Source organism: Pseudophryne corroboree, chromosome 3 (genome assembly GCF_028390025.1).
Source record: "Pseudophryne corroboree isolate aPseCor3 chromosome 3, aPseCor3.hap2, whole genome shotgun sequence".
Classification (NCBI taxonomy): domain Eukaryota; kingdom Metazoa; phylum Chordata; class Amphibia; order Anura; family Myobatrachidae; genus Pseudophryne; species Pseudophryne corroboree.
The window spans coordinates 593,546,680-593,571,209 of record NC_086446.1 but is presented as its reverse complement, the minus strand read 5'-3'; the positions used below and the strand labels follow the sequence as shown (position 1 = coordinate 593,571,209).

General features: G+C 45.7%; 1 protein-coding gene across 4 annotated transcripts in view; it reads left to right on the top strand.

The window, feature by feature from the left end:
* The window catches only part of ASCC1 (activating signal cointegrator 1 complex subunit 1), a 729,419-nt gene that overhangs the window by 405,904 nt on the left and 298,985 nt on the right, over positions 1-24,530 (top strand). For all 4 annotated transcript variants that reach the window (XM_063961462.1, XM_063961463.1, XM_063961461.1 and 1 more), the window contains exon 8: positions 22,811-22,935. In XM_063961462.1, coding sequence (XP_063817532.1) covers positions 22,811-22,935 — 125 coding nt within the window. The remainder of the gene's footprint in view (positions 1-22,810; positions 22,936-24,530) is intronic.

The window sequence follows — 24,530 nt, the reverse complement described above, 5'->3', positions numbered from 1 at the left end:
CAAATGGGGTGCACATTTAGTTGATGATACATGGAGGGGGAAACACATGTGAATGCTAATATATGTATCTATATCACCTGTCAACTATGTGTGTCACTACCTGGAGGTTGTAGAGATGAAGATAAGACATGTATCACAAATACATTCACATAACATTTGTGCAATCGTTCTTGGGTGTTGGTTGAATTCTTGTCCGGATGGGTGTATCTTTGCTGAAAGTGTTAATCAAAGTCTTTAGAATGTCCATCAAAGTCTTTAGAGTGTCCATAAAAGTCTTTAGAGTGTCCATCAAAGAGTCTTTTCCGAATGGATGTATAATTCATCAACGTCTCTTCCGAATGGATGTATTTTTGCTTGAGGGAAAACAAAGGAGAAACAGGTGAAAGAAACGGACCGTGGAATCACGTCTTATCACAACATTGTCTCAATTGATGGGTCATAAATTAAATCAGTTGTTGTAACAGTGCCCCCGCTACTCAAACTCATCACTTTGGTACTGCGCTTGCGCCGCGTTAAAATTCGAACACATCTAAATATCAAACCAATCATTACGACGACTCCCAGGATACAAAGGAGAAACTTTCCTACACTCACGATAACATTTTGAGCCCATTCTCCTAAACCTGAGAACCAATTGCGTGGGTTCAACCATGAGACACAGCCGGTCAGTTCATTACTCACAGCAGTAATGGTAAAGTTGTGTCTCCTCCGGAACTCCCACTTCAATTGCAAGATATCGTCCATCTTTTGATCTATGACCTCGGTTGGGTCCTCAGTGCTGTTTGTAATGTACGTGCAGCACTTCACACCATACTGAGTTGCTAAGGTGACACAGTACCCACCTGTCACTGCTGTGATATAATTTAGAAACATCCTGTGCTGGATTAGTTCCGTTTTGTAAGCTTGCAATTCCCTCCCTGTATACCTGAAGGTGTCATCATACATCTCGGTGATATTGTCTATCAGGTTCGCTAGCGCAGTTATATACCTATAATTTATAATTCCTCTGGCGGTACGGGTGATATCTAACGCGAGTAGGAATTGAATCCCGGTGGATTCGTGGATCAAATCAGAGGCTGCGTGCTCTGTCTTATCTATAAGGTGTCTCTTAACGATGTGTTCATAGTGAGTGTGAGTGTAAGGAGCTTGAGCATTGCGGTGAATGTCTTTCATCTTATTATGGGTTATGGTCATAACTTCTGGCAACACTCTTCCAATGTAACACAATCCCTCTGAGTTTGGGGCAAGCCACTTATACGCCTTCCTCCCGCATATGAAATATGCATCATCGGGGAAAACATATGGGACAGAATATGACATTACCATATTGCAAACCTTCCAAGTGAAAAATCCTATCCCTAACTCTCTCATCTGTTCAGTACACGTATCAGGCTGTATGATATGCGCACAGTACCCTGGTGATACTTCTCCAACCCGCATGGTCCTACTTCCTAGAGTATACCTGTACCGAAAATACCTTCCACTGTCGGTTATTTGGCGTATAAGTTCGGAGTCTACGGGCATTCTGTCGGCTCTGTGTGAAAATGCCATGGTTTGGTTATTCCATGTCACTTCCCAATTTCCCGGCTTTTGGGAATTGGAAATGTTGAAACATACTAAGGATCTATCCACATGATATTGGTGGAGCTTCAAACTAGGGGGCTTAGAAATATAAAATTTCTTGTCCACCGGTCTCCCACCCCTTAATTCAAGTACCTCATCTATTGTTAATGGATACGGTACTAGTCCTGACTTGCTCTGACCTTGAGGTACTTGTGAGCACACCCAGCATTCTGTTTGGTTTAAAACCTTACCCACTAATGAGTGATAATCACTCAATGGATGACGGTCCATGTTGATATTAAGGCTGGACTGACATCTCTGGATGCACCCGTCCTCAACTATGTTTTCACAGTTTCTACAAATACAATTTTCCTCTGCCAATAACCCTTCACAATGTCTCCTAGTTTCTTGACTACCAGATCGTTTTCTGATACTCGCCTTTGCTCGGTGAATGTATTGCTCTTGGAATTCTGCAAATCCGTCCTTGCCATCAGAACCCATTCCAGATCCTTTCTCGACCTCTCTGGTACTCTCACCGAAACAGACTGCTCTGGTCAACAACAGGGTCAACAGGAAAACCCGGAATGCAGTCTCTTGGGGTAAGTCCATCTTGCTAAGGGGAGAGAAAAAGGAGCAAGGAAGGGGGGAAAGGAGGGTACTGGGAGATGGAGAAATTAATAAAAAGGAAAAAGAAATTTGGTGCGACAACCGCCTCTGGTCTTGTAGTTCTCTGTGCTCAGGTGCCGTGACAACAGTCCTGCCTCTCAACCTTCCCGGAACAGGCACTCCAGTGATACGATTTCCTCTACACTCTGCTCTTTGTCACGGGCTTTCTCTGGGTCAGCGACCTTCTTACAGTGGGACGAGTGGACCAAAGTCTCTCTCTCGGCAACCTTCAATGCTGTCGTGCTGGTTAGTAAGACTTGGTACGGTCCTTCCCACCGGTCAATAAGGCAACCTGAGCGTAGAAAATTTCGAATCATTACATAATCCCCAGGTTCAATGTCATGACAATTACTGTTTGGTAGGTCAGGAATCACCAGCTTTAGATTTCTGTTTTGATTTCTCAACTGCTGGCTCATCTTAACCATATATTTTACAGTCACCTCATTATTGCATTTCAAATCATCCTGGGGGTCAATCATTACATGGGGTTGTCGACCAAAAAGAATCTCAAACGGTGATAGGTTAAGGGGGGACCTGGGAGTGGTTCTGATGCTGTACAATACAAGTGGCAAAGCTTCTGGCCTTAACAATCCAGTTTCAGCCATCACTTTGCTCAGCTTGTTCTTAATAGTGCTGTTTACTCTTTCCACTTTCGCACTGTGGGCGGTACGGAGTATGCAGCTTACTATTAATTCCCATCAGTTTGCACATAACCTGAAAGACTTCACCTGTAAAATGGGTACCCCTATCGCTTTCAATTATCCTAGGGATATCATATCTGCACACAAATTCCTGCACGATCTTCTTTGCAGTGAACGTAGCAGTATTTGTGGCAGCGGGGAACGCTTCTACCCAATTTGAAAACACGTCAATACAAACTAACACATACTTTAAATTTCTGCAGGGTGGCAACTGTATGAAATCAATTTGTATTACCTGAAAAGGGCCGTCTGTCGGCGGGATATGGGATGGTTCTGTTGGTATTGACTTTCCAATATTCTTCCTCAAGCAGGTAAGACATGTCATTGCTCTCTTACCCGCATGAGAAGAGAATCCTGGCGCACACCAGTAGGCTCTCACCAGCTTACATATACCCTCTTTGCCCAGATGAGTCAGACCTACTGGCTTACCTTGTCCATCTGTCCAGAGTCCTGAGGACTCCTGGCCATATCCTTTTGACCTCCAGACTGCCTTTTCCTGTGGGGAACACAAATTTTGCATTTCACTTAATTTTTGTGTGTTGACTGTATTGAATACCATCAGTTGTGTGATATCTGTCTGTGTGGGGGTGCTGGCTGCTGATTTAGCAGCTTCGTCTGCCCGGCTGTTACCAAGTGACACTGGGTCTTGACTGTAAGTGTGTGCTTTGCACTTGATAACAGCCACTCTGTCAGGTTCCTGTATCGCTGTTAGAAGCCTTTTTATATGGAATGCATGCGCTACCGGGGTGCCAGCTGCCGTCATGAAATTTCTGAGGCGCCATAGGGCCCCGAAATCATGCACTACTCCAAAGGCATACCTAGAATCTGTATAAATATTGGCTGACTTACCCTTAGCCAATTCACACGCTCTGGTTAGGGCGACCTGCTCAGCAACTTGTGCTGAGTGCGGTGGGCCCAGGGGTTTAGCTTCTATGATACCTTTGTCATCTACGACTGCGTATCCAGTACAAAAGTCTCCCGAGTCCGTCTGTCTGTGGCAACTACCGTCAGTGTAAAAAGTAAAATCTACGCCTTCCAGTGGGTTGTCACTAATGTCGGGTCTTGCAGTGAAAGTTTGTTTCAGATATTCCATACAATCATGTGTGTCAGTGTCTGTACTAAATCCTCCTTCACCATCACTCTCATCCTCCACCCTTTGTGCCTGTCCAGGCATACCCGGGAGGTAAGTTGCAGGATTTAGGGGGTCATTCTGAGTTGTTCGCTCGTTATTTTTTTCTCGCAACGGAGCGATTAGTCGCTAATGTGCATGCGCAATGTCCGCAGTGCGACTGCGCCAAGTAAATTTGCTATGCAGTTAGGTATTTTACTCACAGCATTACGAGGTTTTTTCTTCGTTCTGGTGATCGTAATGTGATTGACAGGAAGTGGGTGTTTCTGGGCGGAAACTGGCTGTTTTATGGGTGTGTGCGAAAAAACGCTACCGTTTCTGGGAAAAACGCGGGAGTGGCTGGAGAAACGGAGGAGTGTCTGGGCGAATGCTGGGTGTGTTTGTGACGTCAAACCAGGAACGAAACTGACTGAACTGATCGCAGATGCCGAGTAAGTGTGGAGCTACTCAGAAACTGCTAAGAAGTGTCTATTCGCAATTTTGCTAATCTTTCGTTCGCAATTTTGATAAGCTAAGATTCACTCCCAGTAGGCGGCGGCTTAGCGTGTGCAAAACTGCTAAAAGCAGCTTGCGAGCGATCAACTCGGAATGACCCCCTTAGTGCGCTGCATCTCTTTATGGTGATGTTTACAGGTGCCATTAGTGCTAATTCCCACCTTGTAAACCGTGCTGATGAGACATGTCTGGTTTGGGCAGAGTTCAGTAAGGCTGATACTGCATGAGGTGTATGGATGTTCAGGTTGTGTCCCAACACTACATCTTCGCTTTTACTCACTAGCAATGCTATCGCTGCAACACTTCGCAAGCATGTGGGGAGAGACCGTGCAACGGTGTCCAACTGTGCACTGTAGTAAGCTGCTGGCATCACCATGTTTCTGGGTTAGGACACCTGCCGCACACCCAGCACTTTCCGTACCGTACAATTCAAAGGGTTTCCCATAATCTGGCATACCTAATGCAGGTGCCTGTGATAGGCACTTTTGAGTCTCTCAAATGCCAGCTCGGACTCATCTGTGCGCGAAATCCGATCTGGTTTGTTTGAAGAGACCATCTCTTGCAAAGGTAAAGCCAGTATGGAGAACCCTGGGATCCAGTTTCGGCAGTACCCACACATTCCAAGGAAAGTGCGGATCTGCTGCTGGGTTTGTGGCAGAGTCATGTCGCGAATCGCCTGTATTCTATCAGCGGTGAGTTGTCTCAGTCCTTGTGTCAAGCAATGTCCCAAATATTTCACCTTGGTCTGGCACAACTGTAACTTATCCTTTGAAACCTTGTGTCCCGTATTAGAAAGGTGAAACAGAAGCTGTTTCGTGTCTTTCAAGGATGCTTCGAGTGAATCTGAACACAGCAGTAGGTCATCTACATACTGTATTAATACTGATCCGCTCTCAGGTTGAAAGGATTGTAAACAGTCATGCAAAGCCTGGGAGAAAATACTTGGGCTGTCAATGAAACCTTGGGGTAACCGAGTCCAGGTGTACTGTACTCCTCTGTATGTAAATGCAAACAAATATTGGCTGTCAGGGTGCAGAGGGACCGAAAAGAAAACGGAACACAGGTCAATGACAGTGAAAAATTTTGCAGTAGGGGGAATTTGCATGAGGATGACAGCTGTATTTGGCACTACGGGGAATTGGCTCTCAACTATCTTGTTTATCCCCCTTAGATCCTGCACTAGCCTGTAACCCCTCCCCCCACTCTTTTTCACAGGGAAGATGGGACTATTGGCAGTGCTGGACGTCCTAACTAGGATGCCCTGTTGTAGCAAGCGCTCTATGACTGGGTACACTCCTAATTCCACCTCTGGCTTCAGAGGATACTGGGGGATTTTTGGAGCTATCCTACCATCTTTTACTTGCTCCACTACAGGAGCTACATTTGCCATCAATCCAGTGTCTTGTCCATCTTTGGTCCAGAGGGATTCCGGTATCTGGGAGATCATTTCCTCTACCTTGGATGGACACCTGTCTATAACAGCAGAGTGTGACATTAACCTTTGTGGGGTGTCTAACATATCCTGCACTTCCTGAACGTGATTCTCGGGTATATCTAAGAAGACACCCTCAGGAGTACAATATATGACACACCTCATTTTGCACAATAAATCTCTCCCAAGTAGATTAGTCGTAGCCGATGCAGCTAGCAAAAAGTAGTGCTTGGTCTGCAAAGGCCCTATCGTAATCTCTGCTGGTCTACTTAAAGGATAGTGTTGCACTACTCCTGTTACCCCCATTGCTGAAATTGTTTTACCCGTTGTTTTCATACCTACCGTTGAATTTAACACTGACCTGGCCGCCCCTGTATCTACAAGGAAAGGTAGTGATCTACCAGCTACGTCAACTGTAACCTCGGGTTCATTTCCAAGGCTAGCAATCAACTTCACTGGCTGCAAACTACAGGTGTGGCCTAACCCATATTGTATGTTGTGATCCTCCCGCAGCGCGCTGGCAGCTACAATATGTGAGGGGGGTAGCTGAGAATTTCCAGAGGTCTGCCAGTCCTTCCTAGGTGGGTACCTCCTTGTTTCCCCTGCATGTGGCTCATAATTCCTCCTATGCGGTCCCTGATCCCAATTACGTGTGTTATGCTGTGAGTCATGTTCTGGTCTAGGGGGTTGATATACGTTGCTTTTATATTTACAGTTCCGTGAGTAATGTCCTTCCCTCTGGCAATTATAACATTTACTACATACGACTTACCATCAGGGGTCTGGGGTTTAGGCTGATGTGGCTTCGTTGTCAGGGCTTTGATACTTACGGTCATCAGCTTATCCCCCTGTGACTCCCTGTGTTTAATTATGTTCCGATCGTGCTCGATAGCGGACTCTCTTAATGCAGCCACTGAAATACCTCTCCAGTTAGGTTGAGGGGTCTGTACTCTTGTTCTCAACGTTTCTTTCAGGCCGTCCATTAATACGAACACAGCCACCTCTCTATGGTGTACATTTTTCTTAATGTCCTCGACCCCAGTGTATCTAGCCATTTCCTGCAGTGCTCGATGGAAATATTCAGAAGCAGCTTCACCTTCTTTTTGTCTAATGGAGAAGATTTTATTCCACTTGACAACAGTTGGGAAATATACTACTAATTGCAGATTGATCTGTCGTACATTCTCCTGAGTGTATTCATCAGTGAGAGGTACCTCTGCGTCTAATTTACAATCAGCAATAAATTTCACAGGGTCAATATTGGAGGGCAAACATGCCCGTAGCACTGTCCGCCAGTCTTTGTTTGTGGGTTCGGTGGCGTTACCTAGTTCTCTAATAAACCTCTGACATGTGGCTAGATCTTTTCTGGGATCGGGAAATTCAGACATAATTGTCCTCAATTCTGTCCGGGACCAGGGACAATGCATAGCAATGTTCCTGACAGGAGTGATTCCCTGAGCGTCAGTCTTCCCATTGGGGACTGCGATCACCCTGACAGGATTTAGTTCAATTACATAATTCTGGGTTGCTTCTACAATGTGAGGTGCAATTGACTCTGCATAATGTACTGTACCGTACTTACCTGTGGACACGACCTCACCTGTCCCTCCGCTACGGGCCTTTGCGACTGCTCTTACTGGTTGGGCCGTGCCCACTTGTGTGTCTTGTATGGTGGCTGCCAGAGAGAGTGCCGATATCGTGCTGGGCTCATCTTCTTGGTCGCAGTCCTGAGGGAAGTTTAAGATGGGATACAACTTGCACGGGTTAGCATTAATACATTTATCAAGTTCACTCTTATCATATATTAGTATGCCATTCTCTGTAGCCACTTTCTCCCCTGTAATATACGGTGGTGGTGGTGCAGTTGCAGTCAGTTTCCTGCTAGGGTTGGAACCAGCTGTGTGAGCTAGTTCCCTTTGCATATCACTCTCTCGTTGCCATAAATGTAAACAGTTAGAGTGTCTGATCCTTTCTTTTCGGGATTTTAACAGACATATCCTTATCCTTAAATTCTGCAACACCTCTGGATTAAAACTGCCTAACTTAGGGAATGGTTCCCTATCTTCAGCAGTCATACGTTCCCATTCATTGCATAAAACCTCTGTGTGTGAGCCATATTTCTCACACATTATGTACCTCGCCGACCCCTTGGGCCGCGGAATATCAAGCTGAACCCTGGTTGATCGTCCCCTACTTGAGCAACTGGCCCCCATCTTTTGCAGGTATTGCCTTCTCAGCAAATTCCTACAAAAAAACAAAATACTCAGTGGTAAGGCAACGGTGAAAGTTCTCCGAGCGCTTTCACCCACTCACGCCCATGTTGGCCAATACACCTAAACACTGTCGTCAGCGCCGGTCGTACCCAACCTCGGGCCCCTGTGTAACCTCTATTTACTGAGAGAGTGTGGAAGTGGCTTACCCTTCCCAGTAAATATTGGTCGTTGGAGATTTCCTGAGTGACCAGCGAAACTCCCTTAAAACAAAAAAATTGTTACACAAATCACGTTGCGTGTACTACACTTAGCGCCAATGAGCCCGCGAATTTTGCGCACAACTCGTATAAGGGTGTCGCGGTGGGCTAAGTATTGCACTCACGAACGCGCGGTACAATCGCACAGCATATAGGTAACTGTTACTTATCCGCCGTGCGACCAATGGAATCGTTTTTCAGGCTGCGAAACCTCAGCCGGAGCGTATCTGAACGGGCCTATATGGGTACTACGCCAACCACCTGGGCTGCGCTCTCTACACAAAACCTCGCTGACCTTTCAGGCCGAGGTATTCAGAGCTTCGCTTGACTTTGTCAGCGGTTTTCTGACTTCGCTGACCTCTTGGTCTGCTGTTATACTAATTGCTCCTTTATACCTTAATCAATGTTAACGTGAGCAAGCCACTCCCACGCCACCAAGTGTCCACTCACCTGATGTGGTCTCCGACGGGATCCCGAATTCCCTGGGTCCACAAAACCTTTATTGTTTGCACACTCACGCTCGTTCACTCATATACACTTTGGTTTTTCTGTACAGAAAATTAACTTTCATTCAGGGAATCAGCCCCAATTCCAGAGGTGATACAGTAAAAAAGGTATTTAAACTAAATATTGGACACTGATCAATTTGTGCTATTATCGCGTGGCTACCGTTTTGCGCCTAAATTAAAACAATGCTATTGTGTGCTTTGTATTTAGCGGTCGTACTTTTACGCACGTTGCGTGAACACGCCACGTGTGTATGCCTTTACGTAGCGTACGCAGTCCCGTACGCTGTCCGAGACACGTGTACAAAGGCCGTACGTCCGCAGTACTACAAAACCCACACTTCTATAAATGTAAGCGATATTTAACTATAATCACTTACTTAACACTACACACAGTTTCTACTGTATAAACCTTTACAACTAGGCCAGGCTGCGTGTGCGTCTTACACTTACTTCCTTAATTATTAACACTATATTTTAACTAAATAGCAACAAATTTTCTCAGTACAGGTCAAAATGAATCTAGTAATCAATGCGTATGGCAATAATGCGAGCAGATATGCAAAGTACAAAATACAGGTGTGTGCGTGTGTTGCGTGCGCATTTGGCGCCAAAACAGAAATTTACAGATTTAAAAAAAAAAGAAAAATAGCTTTTGCGTTCTTACCTTATGGATACCTCCAGCATCCCTTCAAACCATGCAGGGCAGATGCTTATCTAATCAGCACTTATTGTATCCCCCGACCAAGAGAAGGTTTACAGGGGATACCTTTCCGCCCTTTGCTGATAGATAAAGTCTGCGAAAAGAAAACTCTGCTAGGCTGCGGGTATGAGAAGGAACCGGACGAGCTCCCAATTGATAATGCTGATATCTTAGACCGCAATGCTGTACCTCTAAATACACTTTTACCGTGGAGTCGTTATGGCCGCTAGACTGAATACACGTGCTACGCACTCTGTACGCTATTTGCGTACAGAGTCCCGCACGTGGTACGTACTTGGCGTACACACGCCGCTCTGAGTGTACAGAGTACGCTCAGCGTGCGCACACACAATGGATAACCTTTAAACCTTGTTAATGATACAATGTAATGATATGCTTACACTTTAAACCCTTAACAGCAAAGTACTGCAATGATGTAATACCTTTAAACCTTAAGTAGCGCTGGCGATACAAAGTACCCGCAGTGCGTACACCTCATCAATGCTTATACACCTTATACAGATTAATATACTGTAAAGCCCATGCAGGAAAGTGAAAACACAACACTGATTTGTAGTTGCAACCACAGGGTTCTAAGGCCTCAGTGGATTAATTCCAAAAGGTAAAACAATACAAATCATACACTACAGGCTAACAAGTAAATCTAAACAGAATAATGGCCACAGAGAATGTACATACGTGAGAATGTTCGCAAGCGCAACCCGAGCCGGTCCTCCGCTGGTCATACAGATAGCGTTCAGAGTCTTCTGACCGGCCAGGCAACAATGGTCTTTTTATACACAACATGCATACACAATACAATGGTCACTGTAATCTCATTGTCCATTGGACACAGGGATGTGTCTCTACATTACAGAAAAGGTCATAGGATGATTTGAAAGGGTGGGCGATGTCTTTCCCCAACTGCTCTTGTGGGTGGTATCCTCTGGATTCCCGCCGCATACATAAAATACAGTAAATACAGTTAATGTTCATATTCTACTTTTGTACATAACTATACGCAGGAACAAGCGATCTTTCTCTAACTAACACCGGAATGTTACCCTCAAAATACCCTACAGCTGGATACTAGACATCACCTTCCAACCTTTATCTGACCCTTCCTATCATGCAAAGGAGAATCTCTCTGTCCAGGAACTGTTTAAACTATTTATACTCGCTGACATGGACTAGGGGAACTATATCTAAAATGTACACTATTTGGGTTAAATATGTAATGTTCTAATAACCCTCTGTGTTCACAAACTCTACCGTAAATGCGCATACCACGCGCTAAGGCGCATGGCCGTGAAAAGCTCCGTTACGCAAATTGCAGATATGCGCACGCACGGCAGACTGAGTGCACGCGCAGCGGGCATGTGCATGGGGTTAGTACGTTAGGCATGCATTACAATATTTTTTGACTTTGACAATCCCCAGAATCCTCTACAGACTAAGAGATGAGGATTTGCCGGTAGGTATTAAAATCCTATTTCTCTGACGTCCTAAGTGGATGCTGGGGACTCCGTCAGGACCATGGGGAATAGCGGCTCCGCAGGAGACAGGGCACAAAAGTAAAAGCTTTAGGATCAGGTGGTGTGCACTGGCTCCTCCCCCTATGACCCTCCTCCAAGCCTCAGTTAGGTTTTTGTGCCCGGCCGAGAAGGGTGCAATCTAGGTGGCTCTCCTAAAGAGCTGCTTAGAGTAAAAGTTTTGTTAGGTTTTTTATTTTCAGTGAGTCCTGCTGGCAACAGGCTCACTGCAACGAGGGACTTAGGGGAGAAGAAGTGAACTCACCTGCGTGCAGGATGGATTGGCTTCTTAGGCTACTGGACACTAGCTCCAGAGGGACGATCACAGGTACAGCCTGGATGGGTCACCGGAGCCGCGCCGCCGACCCCCTTGCAGATGCTGAAGAGAGAAGAGGTCCAGAAATCGGCGGCTGAAGACTTCTCAGTCTTCATGAGGTAGCGCACAGCACTGCAGCTGTGCGCCATTGCTCTCAGCACACTTCACACCAACGGTCACTGAGGGTGCAGGGCGCTGGGGGGGGCGCCCTGGGCAGCAATGAAAGTACCTATGCTGGCTAAAAATACATCACATATAGCCTCTGGGGCTATATGGATGTATTTAACCCCTGCCAGGTTGTCAGAAAAACGGGAGAAGCAGCCCGCCGAAAAGGGGGCGGGGCCTATTCTCCTCAGCACACAGCGCCATTTTCCTACACAGCTCCGCTGCTAGGAAGGCTCCCAGGCTCTCCCCTGCACTGCACTACAGAAACAGGGTTAAAACAGAGAGGGGGGGGGCACTTATTTGGCGATATTATTATATATTAAGATGCTATAAGGGAAAACACTTATATAAGGTTGTCCCTGTATAATTATAGCGTTTTGGTGTGTGCTGGCAAACTCTCCCTCTGTCTCCCCAAAGGGCTAGTGGGGTCCTGTCCTCTATCAGAGCATTCCCTGTGTGTGTGCTGTGTGTCGGTACGTGTGTGTCGACATGTATGAAGACGATGTTGGTGAGGAGGCGGAGCAATTGCCTGTAATGGTGATGTCACTCTCTAGGGAGTCGACACCGGAATGGATGGCTTATTTAGGGAATTACGTGATAATGTCAACACGCTGCAAGGTCGGTTGACGACATGAGACGGCCGGCAAACCAATTAGTACCTGTCCAGGCGTCTCAAACACCGTCAGGGGCTTTAAAACGCCCATTTACCTCAGTCGGTCGACACAGACACAGACACGGACACTGACTCCAGTGTCGACGGTGAAAAAACAAACAAAACGTATTTTCCATTAGGGCCACACGTTACATGTTAAGGGCAATGAAGGAGGTGTTACATATTTCTGATACTACAAGTACCACAAAAAAGGGTATTATGTGGGGTGTGAAAAAACTACCTGTAGTTTTTCCTGAATCAGATAAATTAAATGAAGTGTGTAATGATGCGTGGGTTTCCCCCGATAGAAAATTATTGGCGTTATACCCTTTCCCGCCAGAAGTTAGGGCGCGTTGGGAAACACCCCTTAGGGTGGATAAGGCGCTCACACGCTTATCAAAACAAGTGGCGTTACCGTCTCCAGATACGGCCGCCCTCAAGGAGCCAGCTGATAGGAGGCTGAAAAATATCCTAAAAAGTATATACACACATACTGGTGTTATACTGCGACCAGCGATCGCCTCAGCCTGGATGTGCAGCGCTGGGGTGGCTTGGTCGGATTCCCTGACTGAAAATATTGATACCCTTGACAGGGACAGTATTTTATTGACTATAGAGCATTTAAAGGATGCATTTCTATATATGCGAGATGCACAGAGGGATATTTGCACTCTGGCATCAAGAGTAAGTGCGATGTCCATATCTGCCAGAAGATGTTTATGGACACGACAGTGGTCAGGTGATGCAGATTCCAAACGGCACATGGAAGTATTGCCGTATAAAGGGGAGGAGTTATTTGGGGTCGGTCCATCGGACCTGGTGGCCACGGCAACAGCTGGAAAATCCACCTTTTTTACCCCAAGTCACATCTCAGCAGAAAAAGACACCGTCTTTTCAGCCTCAGTCCTTTCGTCCCCATAAGGGCAAGCGGGCAAAAGGCCAGTCATATCTGCCCAGGGATAGAGGAAAGGGAAGAAGACTGCAGCAGGCAGCCCCTTCCCAGGAACAGAAGCCCTCCACCGCTTCTGCCAAGTCCTCAGCATGACGCTGGGGCCGTACAAGCGGACTCAGGTGGGGGGTCGTCTCAAGAGTTTCAGCGCGTAGTGGGCTCACTCGCAAGTGGACCCCTGGATCCTACAAGTAGTATCCCAGGGGTACAGATTGGAAATTCGAGACGTCTCCCCCTCGCAGGTTCCTGAAGTCTGCTTTACCAACGTCTCCCTCAGACAGGGAGGCAGTATTGGAAACAATTCACAAGCTGTATTCCCAGCAGGTGATAATCAAAGTACCCCTCCTACAACAAGGAAAGGGGTATTATTCCACACTATATTGTGGTGCTGAAGCCAGACGGCTCGGTGAGACCTATTCTAAATCTGAAATCTTTGAACACTTACATACAAAGGTTCAAATCAAGATGGAGTCACTCAGAGCAGTGATAGCGAACCAGGAAGAAGGGGACTATATGGTGTCCCTGGACATCAAGGATGCTTACCTCCATGTCCCAATTTGCCCTTCTCACCAAGGGTACCTCAGGTTCGTGGTACAGAACTGTCACTATCAGTTTCAGACGCTGCCGTTTGGATTGTCCACGGCACCCCGGGTCTTTACCAAGGTAATGGCCGAAATGATGATCCTTCTTCAAAGAAAAGGCATCTTAATTATCCCTTACTTGGACGATCTCCTGATACGGACAAGGTCCAGAGAACAGTTGGAGGTCGGAGTAGCACTATCTCAAGTAGTTCTACGACAGCACGGGTGGATTCTAAATATTCCAAAATCGCAGCTGTTTCCGACGACACGTCTGCTGTTCCTAGGGATGATTCTGGACACAGTCCAGAAAAAGGTGTTTCTCCCGGAGGAGAAAGCCAGGGAGTTATCCGAGCTAGTCAGAAACCTCCTAAAACCAGGCCAAGTGTCAGTGCATCAATGCAGAAGAGTCCTGGGAAAAATGGTGGCTTCTTACGAAGCGATTCCATTCGGCAGATTTCACGCAAGAATTTTTCAGTGGGATCTGCTGGACGAATGGTCCGGATCTCATCTTCAGATGCATCAGCGGATAATCCTGTCTCCAAGGACAAGGGTGTCTCTTCTGTGGTAGCTGCAGAGTGCTCATCTACTAGAGGGCAGCACATTCGGCATTCAGGACTGGGTTCTGGTGACCACGGATGCCAGCCTGAGAGGCTGGGGAGCAGTCACACAGGGAAGAAATTTCCAAGGAGTGTGGTCAAGTCTGGAGACTTCTCTCCACATAAATATACTGGAGCTAAGGGCAATTTACAATGCTCTGAGCCTAGGAAGACCTCTGCTTCAAAGTCAACCGGTGCTGATCCAGTCGGACAACATCACGGCAGTCGCCCACGTAAACAGACAGGGCGGCACAAGAAGCAGGAGGGCAATGGCAGCAAGGATTCTTCGCTGGGCGAAAAATCATGTGATAACACTGTCAGCGGTGTTCATTCCGGGAGTGGACAACTGGGAAGCAGACTTCCTCAGCAGGAACGACCTCCACCCGGGAGAGTGGGGACTTCATCTGGAAGTCTTCCACATGATTGTGAACCGTTGGGAAAGACCAAAGGTGGACATGATGGCGTCCCGTCTGAACAAAAAACTGGACAGGTATTGCGCCAGGTCAAGAGACCCTCAGGCAATAGCTGGGACGCTCTGGTAACACCGTGGGTGTACCAGTCGGTGTATGTGTTCCCTCCTCTGCCTCTCATACCCAAGGTACTGAGAATTATAAGACGGAGAGGAGTAAGAACTATACTCGTGGCTCCGGATTGGCCAAGAAGGACTTGGTACCCGGAACTTCAAGAGATACTAAGAAGGGACTTGCTTCAGCAAGGATCATGTCTGTTCCAAGACTTACCGCGGCTGCGTTTGACGGCTTGGCGGTTGAACGCCGGATCCTAAGGGAAAAAGGCATTCCGGAAGAGGTCATCCCTACCCTGGTCAGAGCCAGGAAGGAGGTGACCGCACAACATTATCACCGCATTTGGCGAAAATATGTTGCATGGTGTGAGGCCAGGAAGGCCCCCACGGAGGAATTTCAACTCGGTCGATTCCTGCATTTCCTACAAACAGGAGTGTCTATGGGCCTCAAATTGGGGTCCATTAAGGTTCAAATTTCGGCCCTGTCGATTTTCTTCCAGAAAGAATTGGCTTCAGTTTCTGAAGTCCAGAAGTTTGTCAAGGGAGTACTGCATATACAACCCCCTTTTGTGCCTCCAGTGGCACTGTGGGATCTCAACGTAGTTCTGGGATTCCTCAAATCACATTGGTTTAAACCGCTCAAATCTGTGGATTTGAAATATCTCACATGGAAAGTGACCATGCTGTTGGCCCTGGCCTCGGCCAGGCGAGTGTCAGAATTGGCGGCTTTGTCTCACAAAAGCCCATATCTGATTGTCCATTCGGACAGGGCAGAGCTGCGGACTCGTCCCCAGTTTCTCCCTAAGGTGGTGTCAGCGTTTCACCTGAACCAGCTTATTGTGGTACCTGCGGCTACTAGGGACTTGGAGGACTCCAGGTTGCTAGATGTTGTCAGGGCCCTGAAAATATAGGTTTCCAGGACGGCTGGAGTCAGGAAAACTGACTTGCTGTTATCCTGTATGCACCCAATAAACTGGGTGCTCTTGCTTCTAAGCAGACGATTGCTAGTTGGATGTGTAGTACAATTCAGCTTGCACATTCTGTGGCAGGCCTGCCACAGCCAAAATATGTAAATGCCCATTCCACAAGGAAGGTGGGCTCATCTTGGGCGGCTGCCCGAGGGGTCTCGGCTTTACAACTTTGCCGAGCTGCTACTTGGTCAGGGGCAAACACGTTTGAAAAATTCTACAAATTTGATACCCTGGCTGAGGAGGACCTGGAGTTCTCTCATTCGGTGCTGCAGAGTCATCCGCACTCTCCCGCCCGTTTGGGAGCTTTGGTATAATCCCCATGGTCCTGACGGAGTCCCCAGCATCCACTTAGGACGTCAGAGAAAATAAGAATTTACTTACCGATAATTCTATTTCTCGTAGTCCGTAGTGGATGCTGGGCGCCCATCCCAAGTGCGGATTGTCTGCAATACTTGTACATAGTTATTGTTACAAAAATCGGGTTATTATTCTTGTGAGCCATCTTTTCAGAGGCTCCGCTGTTATCATGCTGTTAACTGGGTTCAGATCACAGGTTGTACAGTGTGATTGGTGTGGCTGGTATGAGTCTTACCCGGGATTCAAAATCCTTCCTTATTGTGTACGCTCGTCCGGGCACAGTATCCTAACTGAGGCTTGGAGGAGGGTCATAGGGGGAGGAGCCAGTGCACACCACCTGATCCTAAAGCTTTTACTTTTGTGCCCTGTCTCCTGCGGAGCCGCTATTCCCCATGGTCCTGACGGAGTCCCCAGCATCCACTACGGACTACGAGAAATAGAATTATCCGTAAGTAAATTCTTATTTTTTTCTCTTGGTTATTGCCTCTGCTAGGAGCGTGTCAGACTTAGGCGCTTTGTCCTGTCATCCACCCTTTCTGATTTTTAACCGTGACCTCGCCCTGGTTATCTACCTAAGGTGGTGTCATCTTTCCACCTTAACCAAGAGATTGTGGTTCCGGCCTTTATCTCTCCTGGTTTGTCCTCCAAAGAGCGGTCTTTGGATGTGCTACGGGCTCTCCGTATATATGTAGAAAGGACTTGCTCTGTCAGGAGGTCAGATTCTCTTTTTGTACTTTTTGGTTTTCACAACGTGGCTAGCCTGCGAATAAGCAGATGGATTAGAATGGGGATTGCACAAGCTTTTGCGCAAAGCGGGACTCGCAGCTCCTTCTGCTATCAAGGCCCATTCTACTCGGTCTGTTGGACCTTCTTGGACGGCCCGCCGTGGCGCGTCCCCTGAACAATTGTGTAAGGCGGCTTCGTGGTCCTCGGTGAACACGTTCATTAGGTTCTTTGCCTTTGATTCTTCCACCTCCCAGGATGCTTCCTTTGTCCTTCTGCCCGCTACAGTGCGTCCCCTGCCTTGAGGAACTGCTTTAGGACATCCTCGATGTTATTGCCTGTGGAATACCAGTGTACCCCGCTGCAGAAAAGGAGATATTTGGTAAGACTTACCATTGTTAAATCTCTTTCTGCGAGTTACACTTGTTTCCACAGGTTTTCCACCCTGACGTACTTAGCTTCTTTGGGTTTGTATGGCATTAGCCACTAGTCCCTCCTCCTGTCGTGAGAATGTGGGTCTATGTGACTAATGTCTACCGTCTCTCTTACCTGCTACTGCATTGGACTGGTTAACGAAACTGAGCTCCAGTGCCTGGAGGCGGGGCTATAGAGGAGGCAATGCAGTGCATCCTGGGAACAGTCAAAGCTTTAGCCTGTTGTTGCCTGGAATCAAGATCAAACTCTACACCCCAATGTTAATGTGGAAACCAGTGTACCTCGCAGAAAGAGATTTAACAATGGTAAATCTTACCATAAATCTCCTTTTGCGGCTCATTCTGTGTGGCATAATGTGAATTACGGCTCATTCTGTGTGGTATAATGTGAATTACGGCTCTTTCTGTGTGGTTTAATGTGAATTTCAGCCCATTCTGTGTGGTTTAATGTGAATTTCAGCCCATACTGTGTGGTGTAATGTGAATTTTGGCTCATACTGTGTGGCGTAACGTGAATTTGGCTCATACTGTGTGGCATAATGTGAATTTTGACTCATACTTTGTGGCATAACATGAATTTTCACTTCCTGTCTATGGTGTCCAATCATGTTAGTTATTATTATTATTATTATCCCCTTTGGCTATTGTGCCTATATATAGATGCCTATATATAGGTATATACAGATAGATATAATATTCGTGACATATATTTGGGTTGGGGCCGCATTACCGGCAGCCATGATCACATAACTACATCCCGTATATTTTCCGTACAGTATGCTGCAGCATGTGTGGTGTGATGGTCACCATAATTCACGACCAGCTGCTGACTACTAACAAATCATTGCCAGCCTGAATATTTAATTTCTGTGTGTTTTGTTGTTGTTTTTTCTGGGTAATTGCTATTGTCTATTTATTGCACCTCTGAATATTTTTTATAATGAGAGAGATCAGCAGATAGATAAATATGCATGACCCTTTTGTAGTTAGTTTCTATAGCAAGCACCACTATGGCATAGTATACAGCATTATAGGCCTGATCAGAGTCTGACCAGTGGTGATGTGGGAAGCAGTAGGAGGTGTTATATAGCAAGCACCACTATGGCATAGTATACAGCATTATAGGCCTGATCAGAGTCTGACCAGTGGTGATGTGGGAAGCAGTAGGAGGTGTTATATAGCAAGCACCACTATGGCATAGTATACAGCATTACAGGCCTGATCAGAGTCTGACCAGTGGTGATGTGGGAAGCAGTAGGAGGTGTTATATAGCAAGCACCACTATGGCATAGTATACAGCATTACAGGCCTGATCAGAGTCTGACCAGTGGTGATGTGGGAAGCAGTAGGAGGTGTTATATAGCAAGCACCACTATGGCATAGTATACAGCATTACAGGCCTGATCAGAGTCTGACCAGTGGTGATGTTAAACACAGTGGAGTGATGATTTTCATCTGAGTTGCACCGCACATACATCCTGATGGTGTTTGTATAGAGTTGCAGTACAGATACAGACGTACACACAGGGTAGTGTATTAGAAATGTGTTGGGCGTTACTAGGCAGTTACAGGGGATTGGCTAATCAGATGCAGATGTAATCAGTTGCTGATTTGCTCACATTGGAGGTCATACTCAGACGGATGATATCAGCACGTAGCATAGAGTTTGTGAACGTTGCAATGGTGTGACCAAAGGCAGGGCCGAAACTTGGATTTACGTCACCCGGGGCAAGGCATTAACTTGACACCCCGCCACCCGCGCATGTAACTATGTGTGTGTGTGTGTGTGTGTGTGTATATATATATATATATATATATATATATATATATCAAAGTTCTAGCCGGCACTCACAGTACAAGATACAACAGGCCCAGGTGCCTGCCCCGATGTAGATACACCACGTATAGCAGAAGTAACAGGCGGCACTCCAAGGACTTCAAGATGCAGAAATATAATATCCAATATTGGATACCTATGCAGGCAGACCTATAGGACAACTGCTGGAAAATTAAAGGGATATTTTTATCCTAAGTTTGGACTTCTGTTGGACTTCACTGATACTTTGAAAAACCGAGGAAATGCCAACCCAATGAGCCAAGAAAAATGAATGAAATATATATCTACATGCTGGAGAAGAATATAATTCATTAGGTGGCCTATAATAAGGAATCCCAATAAACGCTATCATATTCTGGGAATAATTTTCTTCAAGTTTTTTCAACTTGGTAATAAATATTTTTCAGTACAACTTTGGTTCAATTAGAACTTCATACCTTTTGAATACTACAGTTATTCCAATATAAACAGAGAGCTGTTATTTAGAAAACACCCCTGAAGAAGTCGATATAGACGAAACGCGTTGGGTGAAAGCTCATTATATTGTTGTTTTTTTCCTTATACAAATAATGTTGAAATATACAATTGTATCTCCAATGTAAAAGAAAAGGAAAAGTTTTATGATAAGTTTTAAATCAAAATCTTTTAATAAAGAGATATATGTGATTCTAATATGGGTGTATAAATGTGTAAGGTCATCCTCTCTTTATATAACATCCACCAACAGTCATCTAATTATATCAGATTATAGAATAAGAGCGCTCCATAGAGATATTTCTTCTTTTATCTATTTTTGATCCTTACCGACAAAGGATTCTCTCTGTGTTGAAGCTTGCTTTCCCGTTTGGAAATATAATAGTATTTATGTTAGTAAACTCAGACACTAACTGACATAAAGTAATTAGACATTTCAGTAGTGTATAATAAGAGCGCACTAAGGGAACATACTAATATATATATATATATATATATATACATATATATACATACATACATACATACATACACACACTGTATATATACTCCATATGGACTAATGGCTGGTAGCTGCTGCAAAGCTTCTTATGGAGGGAATAACTAGACATTGATACATACATAAAATCACACACCTAAACACATACACACCCGCATACATACATACATACATACATGCATACATACATACTTACATACACTCACTCATTCACATATATACATATAGCCACACACCTGTATACATACATATATAGTCTCTCACATATATACACACAGTGACACACAAGCACACATACAGATGTGTATGTGACCCGGAAAATTCCTGGGTCACATGTCTGAAAGCGGCATAACCCTCCCCACGTCCTACAAGTAATACCACACCGAACTTCAAATTGCTGCAATTCATTTATATGTGTGTATATATACACATTACATAAAATACACACATATATATACATACATACATTACACACACACAGACAAACACACATAAAATAGAAGTATAAAATTATTATTAATAGAAAATTGTACTTACCTGCCATGTTTCAGACTATGTTGCGCTGTTCATGGTCTTGCTTCTGTTGGTCTGCGCCTCTTCCGGTGGCAGCCGCCAGCCATGGAGGGGGAGAGTGGGCATAGGCACGCATGGGGAGGTAGCAGAGAAACAGATGGGGAATGGTACAGAGGTACACAGCGGTGGGGGGCAGAGGTTCTCAATGGATAGTAAGCAGAGGCACAGGGGGAGTATCAGAGACACAGATAGAGGGGACAGAGACATGGATAGGGAACATATCAAATATGTATAGACTGTACACTATATAGGAAAGTGAGCAGGGGCACTGATGGGAAAGGGTCTGAGGCATAGAAGGGGAGGGGCAGAGAAAGATGTTTACATGAGGTGAGGAACAGATGCACACAAGAGGATATAGGGAAAGAGGCACATATGGGTATATTGGGGAAAGAGGCATACCTGGAGGATACAGGGGGAGAGACACAGCTGGATAACTTCTGAATGCCTCTCTAGCTCAGCCTCAGTTAGAGGAAGCAGGGGAAGAACAGAGGAGCAGCAGGAGAACTGGGGGTAGGGCAACATGCAGAGAGGACAGAGGACTCGAGGAGCGAAGAGGGGATGCTGAGCTGCTGGGAGATTTAAGTTATTCCCCTGGCCTGCACTACTTCCTGTAGCCCCCCCCTTTCTTCACTTATCCCCCTTCAGCTGTACCTGCCGCCTGCCTTTTCAATGCCCGGCCCTTCAGCTGGCTAACTTAGTAATCAGCTGCTCTCCTCCTGCCCCACATAGCACTGCCGCTGTCTGTCTCTGAAGGGAGGGGAGGGAAGACCTGGCCAGGGAGATCGCGCTGAAACTGCTCCGTCCTGCACTAAGATTGCCGCTGCCTGTCAGCTGTTTTACAGGCGCAGCAAGCAGCAGAGTTCCCCACTCTGCTGTTGCTGCGCTTGTCAAACAGCTGACAGGCAGCGGCAATCTTAGTCAGTGCAGGACGGAGCAGTTTCAGCGCGATCTCCCTGGCCAGGTCTTCCCTCCCCTCCCTTCAGAGACAGACAGCGGCAGTGCTATGTGGAGCTGGAGCCTCCACGCATATCGCGGACCAAGCTTAGCGGGTAGCGCCAGCTCTGGTTAGGGGGTCTCGGCGCCCCCTCCAATCCGGCGCCCAGGACGCCTGCCCCCCTAGCCACCCCTAGTTGCGGCCATGCCAAAGGTGGCGTCTAAAGATGCACAAAGCACAATTGCAGCACCTGTAGACACTGAAAGTGGGTATCTCTGTCCTTGCATATATGGATGCATGGATGGACATGGATGCAGGGAAGGGCACTGTAGCGTCACTAGCATAAAGTCACAGGCGCACTGCAGCAAAAGATGCAAGAAGGCTGCAACTGCGTCCAACTCAGAATCGGACCCTATGAGTAGGGATCCCGCCCCCATCGACAGATCCACCTCTTCAACAGACCCCGCCCCTTTAGGGCTGCTGCCAGAAATTTCCCGGGCTGCTTTTCCATCCCAATCCACCACTGGATCTGAACCATCATACTGAACTAAAGAGCCCGGTTTCAGTAACTGCACGAAGTCTAATCTTCTACTGTAAGTGGGCATTTTAACACCTAACAGTATAAGCTAGTGTGGCTCAGTGTTGGAAACCCCAAAACAAGTAGTGAAGATGTCAGCAGGCTTTTATTTTTATGGTTTGAACAAATATTATTACAATTTCAGATTAAGATCACGCTAGCTGGAAAAGCATTCCTGGTAATGCATACCATTACATCTCTTCAGTTATGTTATATGCACTTAAAGTAACTTGCTAAATGCACTGGCCCACAATGATTGCATCTCAAGGGATCCCACTTCCTCTTGTTCTGACAACCAGCGCTGGACTTGCTCGTACAGTAAGGATTGTACTGTTGCAATTAGGATATTTTAGCATTTTCTTTTTTTCTTCACTGTCAAACTATTATCTGTAGGTTTTGCAAATGCCTAATAAAGCCGGCATAAAATAACATGTCCTCTCTCTCCTGCTAAGGTTGCAGCTCATCGCAGATCGCCTCATGCAGAGATTTCTGGGCTCGGGGCTTATGCTGAGAGACTGGGACAAAGTAAAACTTCATGCTACAGTTATGAATACACTGTTCCGAAGAGACCCCTTAGGCAAGTCCTTATGTCGTATAAATGATGATGTGTGAATATGATCTATCTCTCTGTCAAACTTTTCAGGTTGTATTAAGACTTGTAATATAAATAACAATGAAAATGAAAGTTGTCATGATCAAATGTCTAATTAGAATAATTATGAAAATATGTTAATAGTGTTATGAAAGTTCATTTTAATTTAATGAAATGACAAATAAGGAGTTTATGTATTTTGATGAAGGAAACAGAATACGTAAGTGCTTATTCACTATCACCTTGCCTTGATTATTTACTCAGAGAAAGGCAAAGTACTGTAATGTGTGGCGGTCCAAATGAACGATAAATAAAACTTTTGTTTATTGCATTATTGGTTAAAATTCGTAGAAAAAGTAATAGGTCATATTACAGCACACACTTAAAATGTGTACCCCATGGTAAGCCCCATGAGTTTCTTGTTTGAGGTAAACCGGGTCTGTGCTCAGAGTCTAACACCCTCCCCCTCTTTTACGGGATGTAGTCATGTGACCGGCGGTCACAATACCGACCACTACATCCCGAACACTGACAATCCCGATGGTCGGCATGCCGACTAGTAGGGACTATTCCCACTCGTGGGTGTCCACGACACCCATAAAGTGGGAATAGAACCTGTGGGGAGCACAGCTTGCCAGCGAGCCCGTAAGGGGCTCCGTTGCGCTCGCCCCCACTGCCGGCATTCTGCGGCTGGGATCCCGGCGTCGGGATGCTGATCGCCGGGATTCTGTCCGCCAGTAACACAGCCCCCACTGGGCTCTTTTGCAAATATAAGAAATTATCTTTGAGGATTAATCTGCTCCTGCAAATTTGCACAAACCTTTTTGCCTTTCCCTTGGTGACAGATTATCTGAAACTACACAAGTGAAGTTTTCCCATTTCTGTGTTTTATTTAGGTTTTATTTTAGAAACTACACACCAGTTCCTATAGCACAGCTAGCTTGGGGCTTAGAAAAACACAATTGCCGCTTACATGCCTGACAGTTGTTTCAGTCTGCAGTAGACTTTCATATGGGTAACAACATGCAGTGCCATTAGGCATATATAGCATATAAAACAGCAATCAACAAACTAAAATAACACATTAATTAGCAAAGACGTGTTCACTAACGTATAAATGGTCCTTTTACCTGGAGGCATTCTGAGTACTTTGAAAGACTACACCCGGATTTCAGTTGCGTAATCTGTGCATAAAAACATGTCATATGTGCTTGAATATATACAAGAGAGACGTGGTCCAGTACATGGCGGTATTCCATACCTGCTCCTATCCATATCCTCCAATGACCAAGAGAAGCCTCAGCATGCCACAAAATATATATATATATATATATATATATATATATATATATATAAACAAAAAATCAACCCTAATATCTTGCGCTATACCTCTAGTCTCAAACCAACAAGAAATACCCTCTGTCAGATAAGGTATTAAAAGTAGATTACAAATAGAAATGGATTCTCGTGGGAGCCAATATGCCTTTTGTATGACAATAATTAAAAGTTTTTATTGTACAGAAACAAACGATATTTATCCTAAGCGTTCGTTATTGACACAACCTTCTAAAAATTCATAT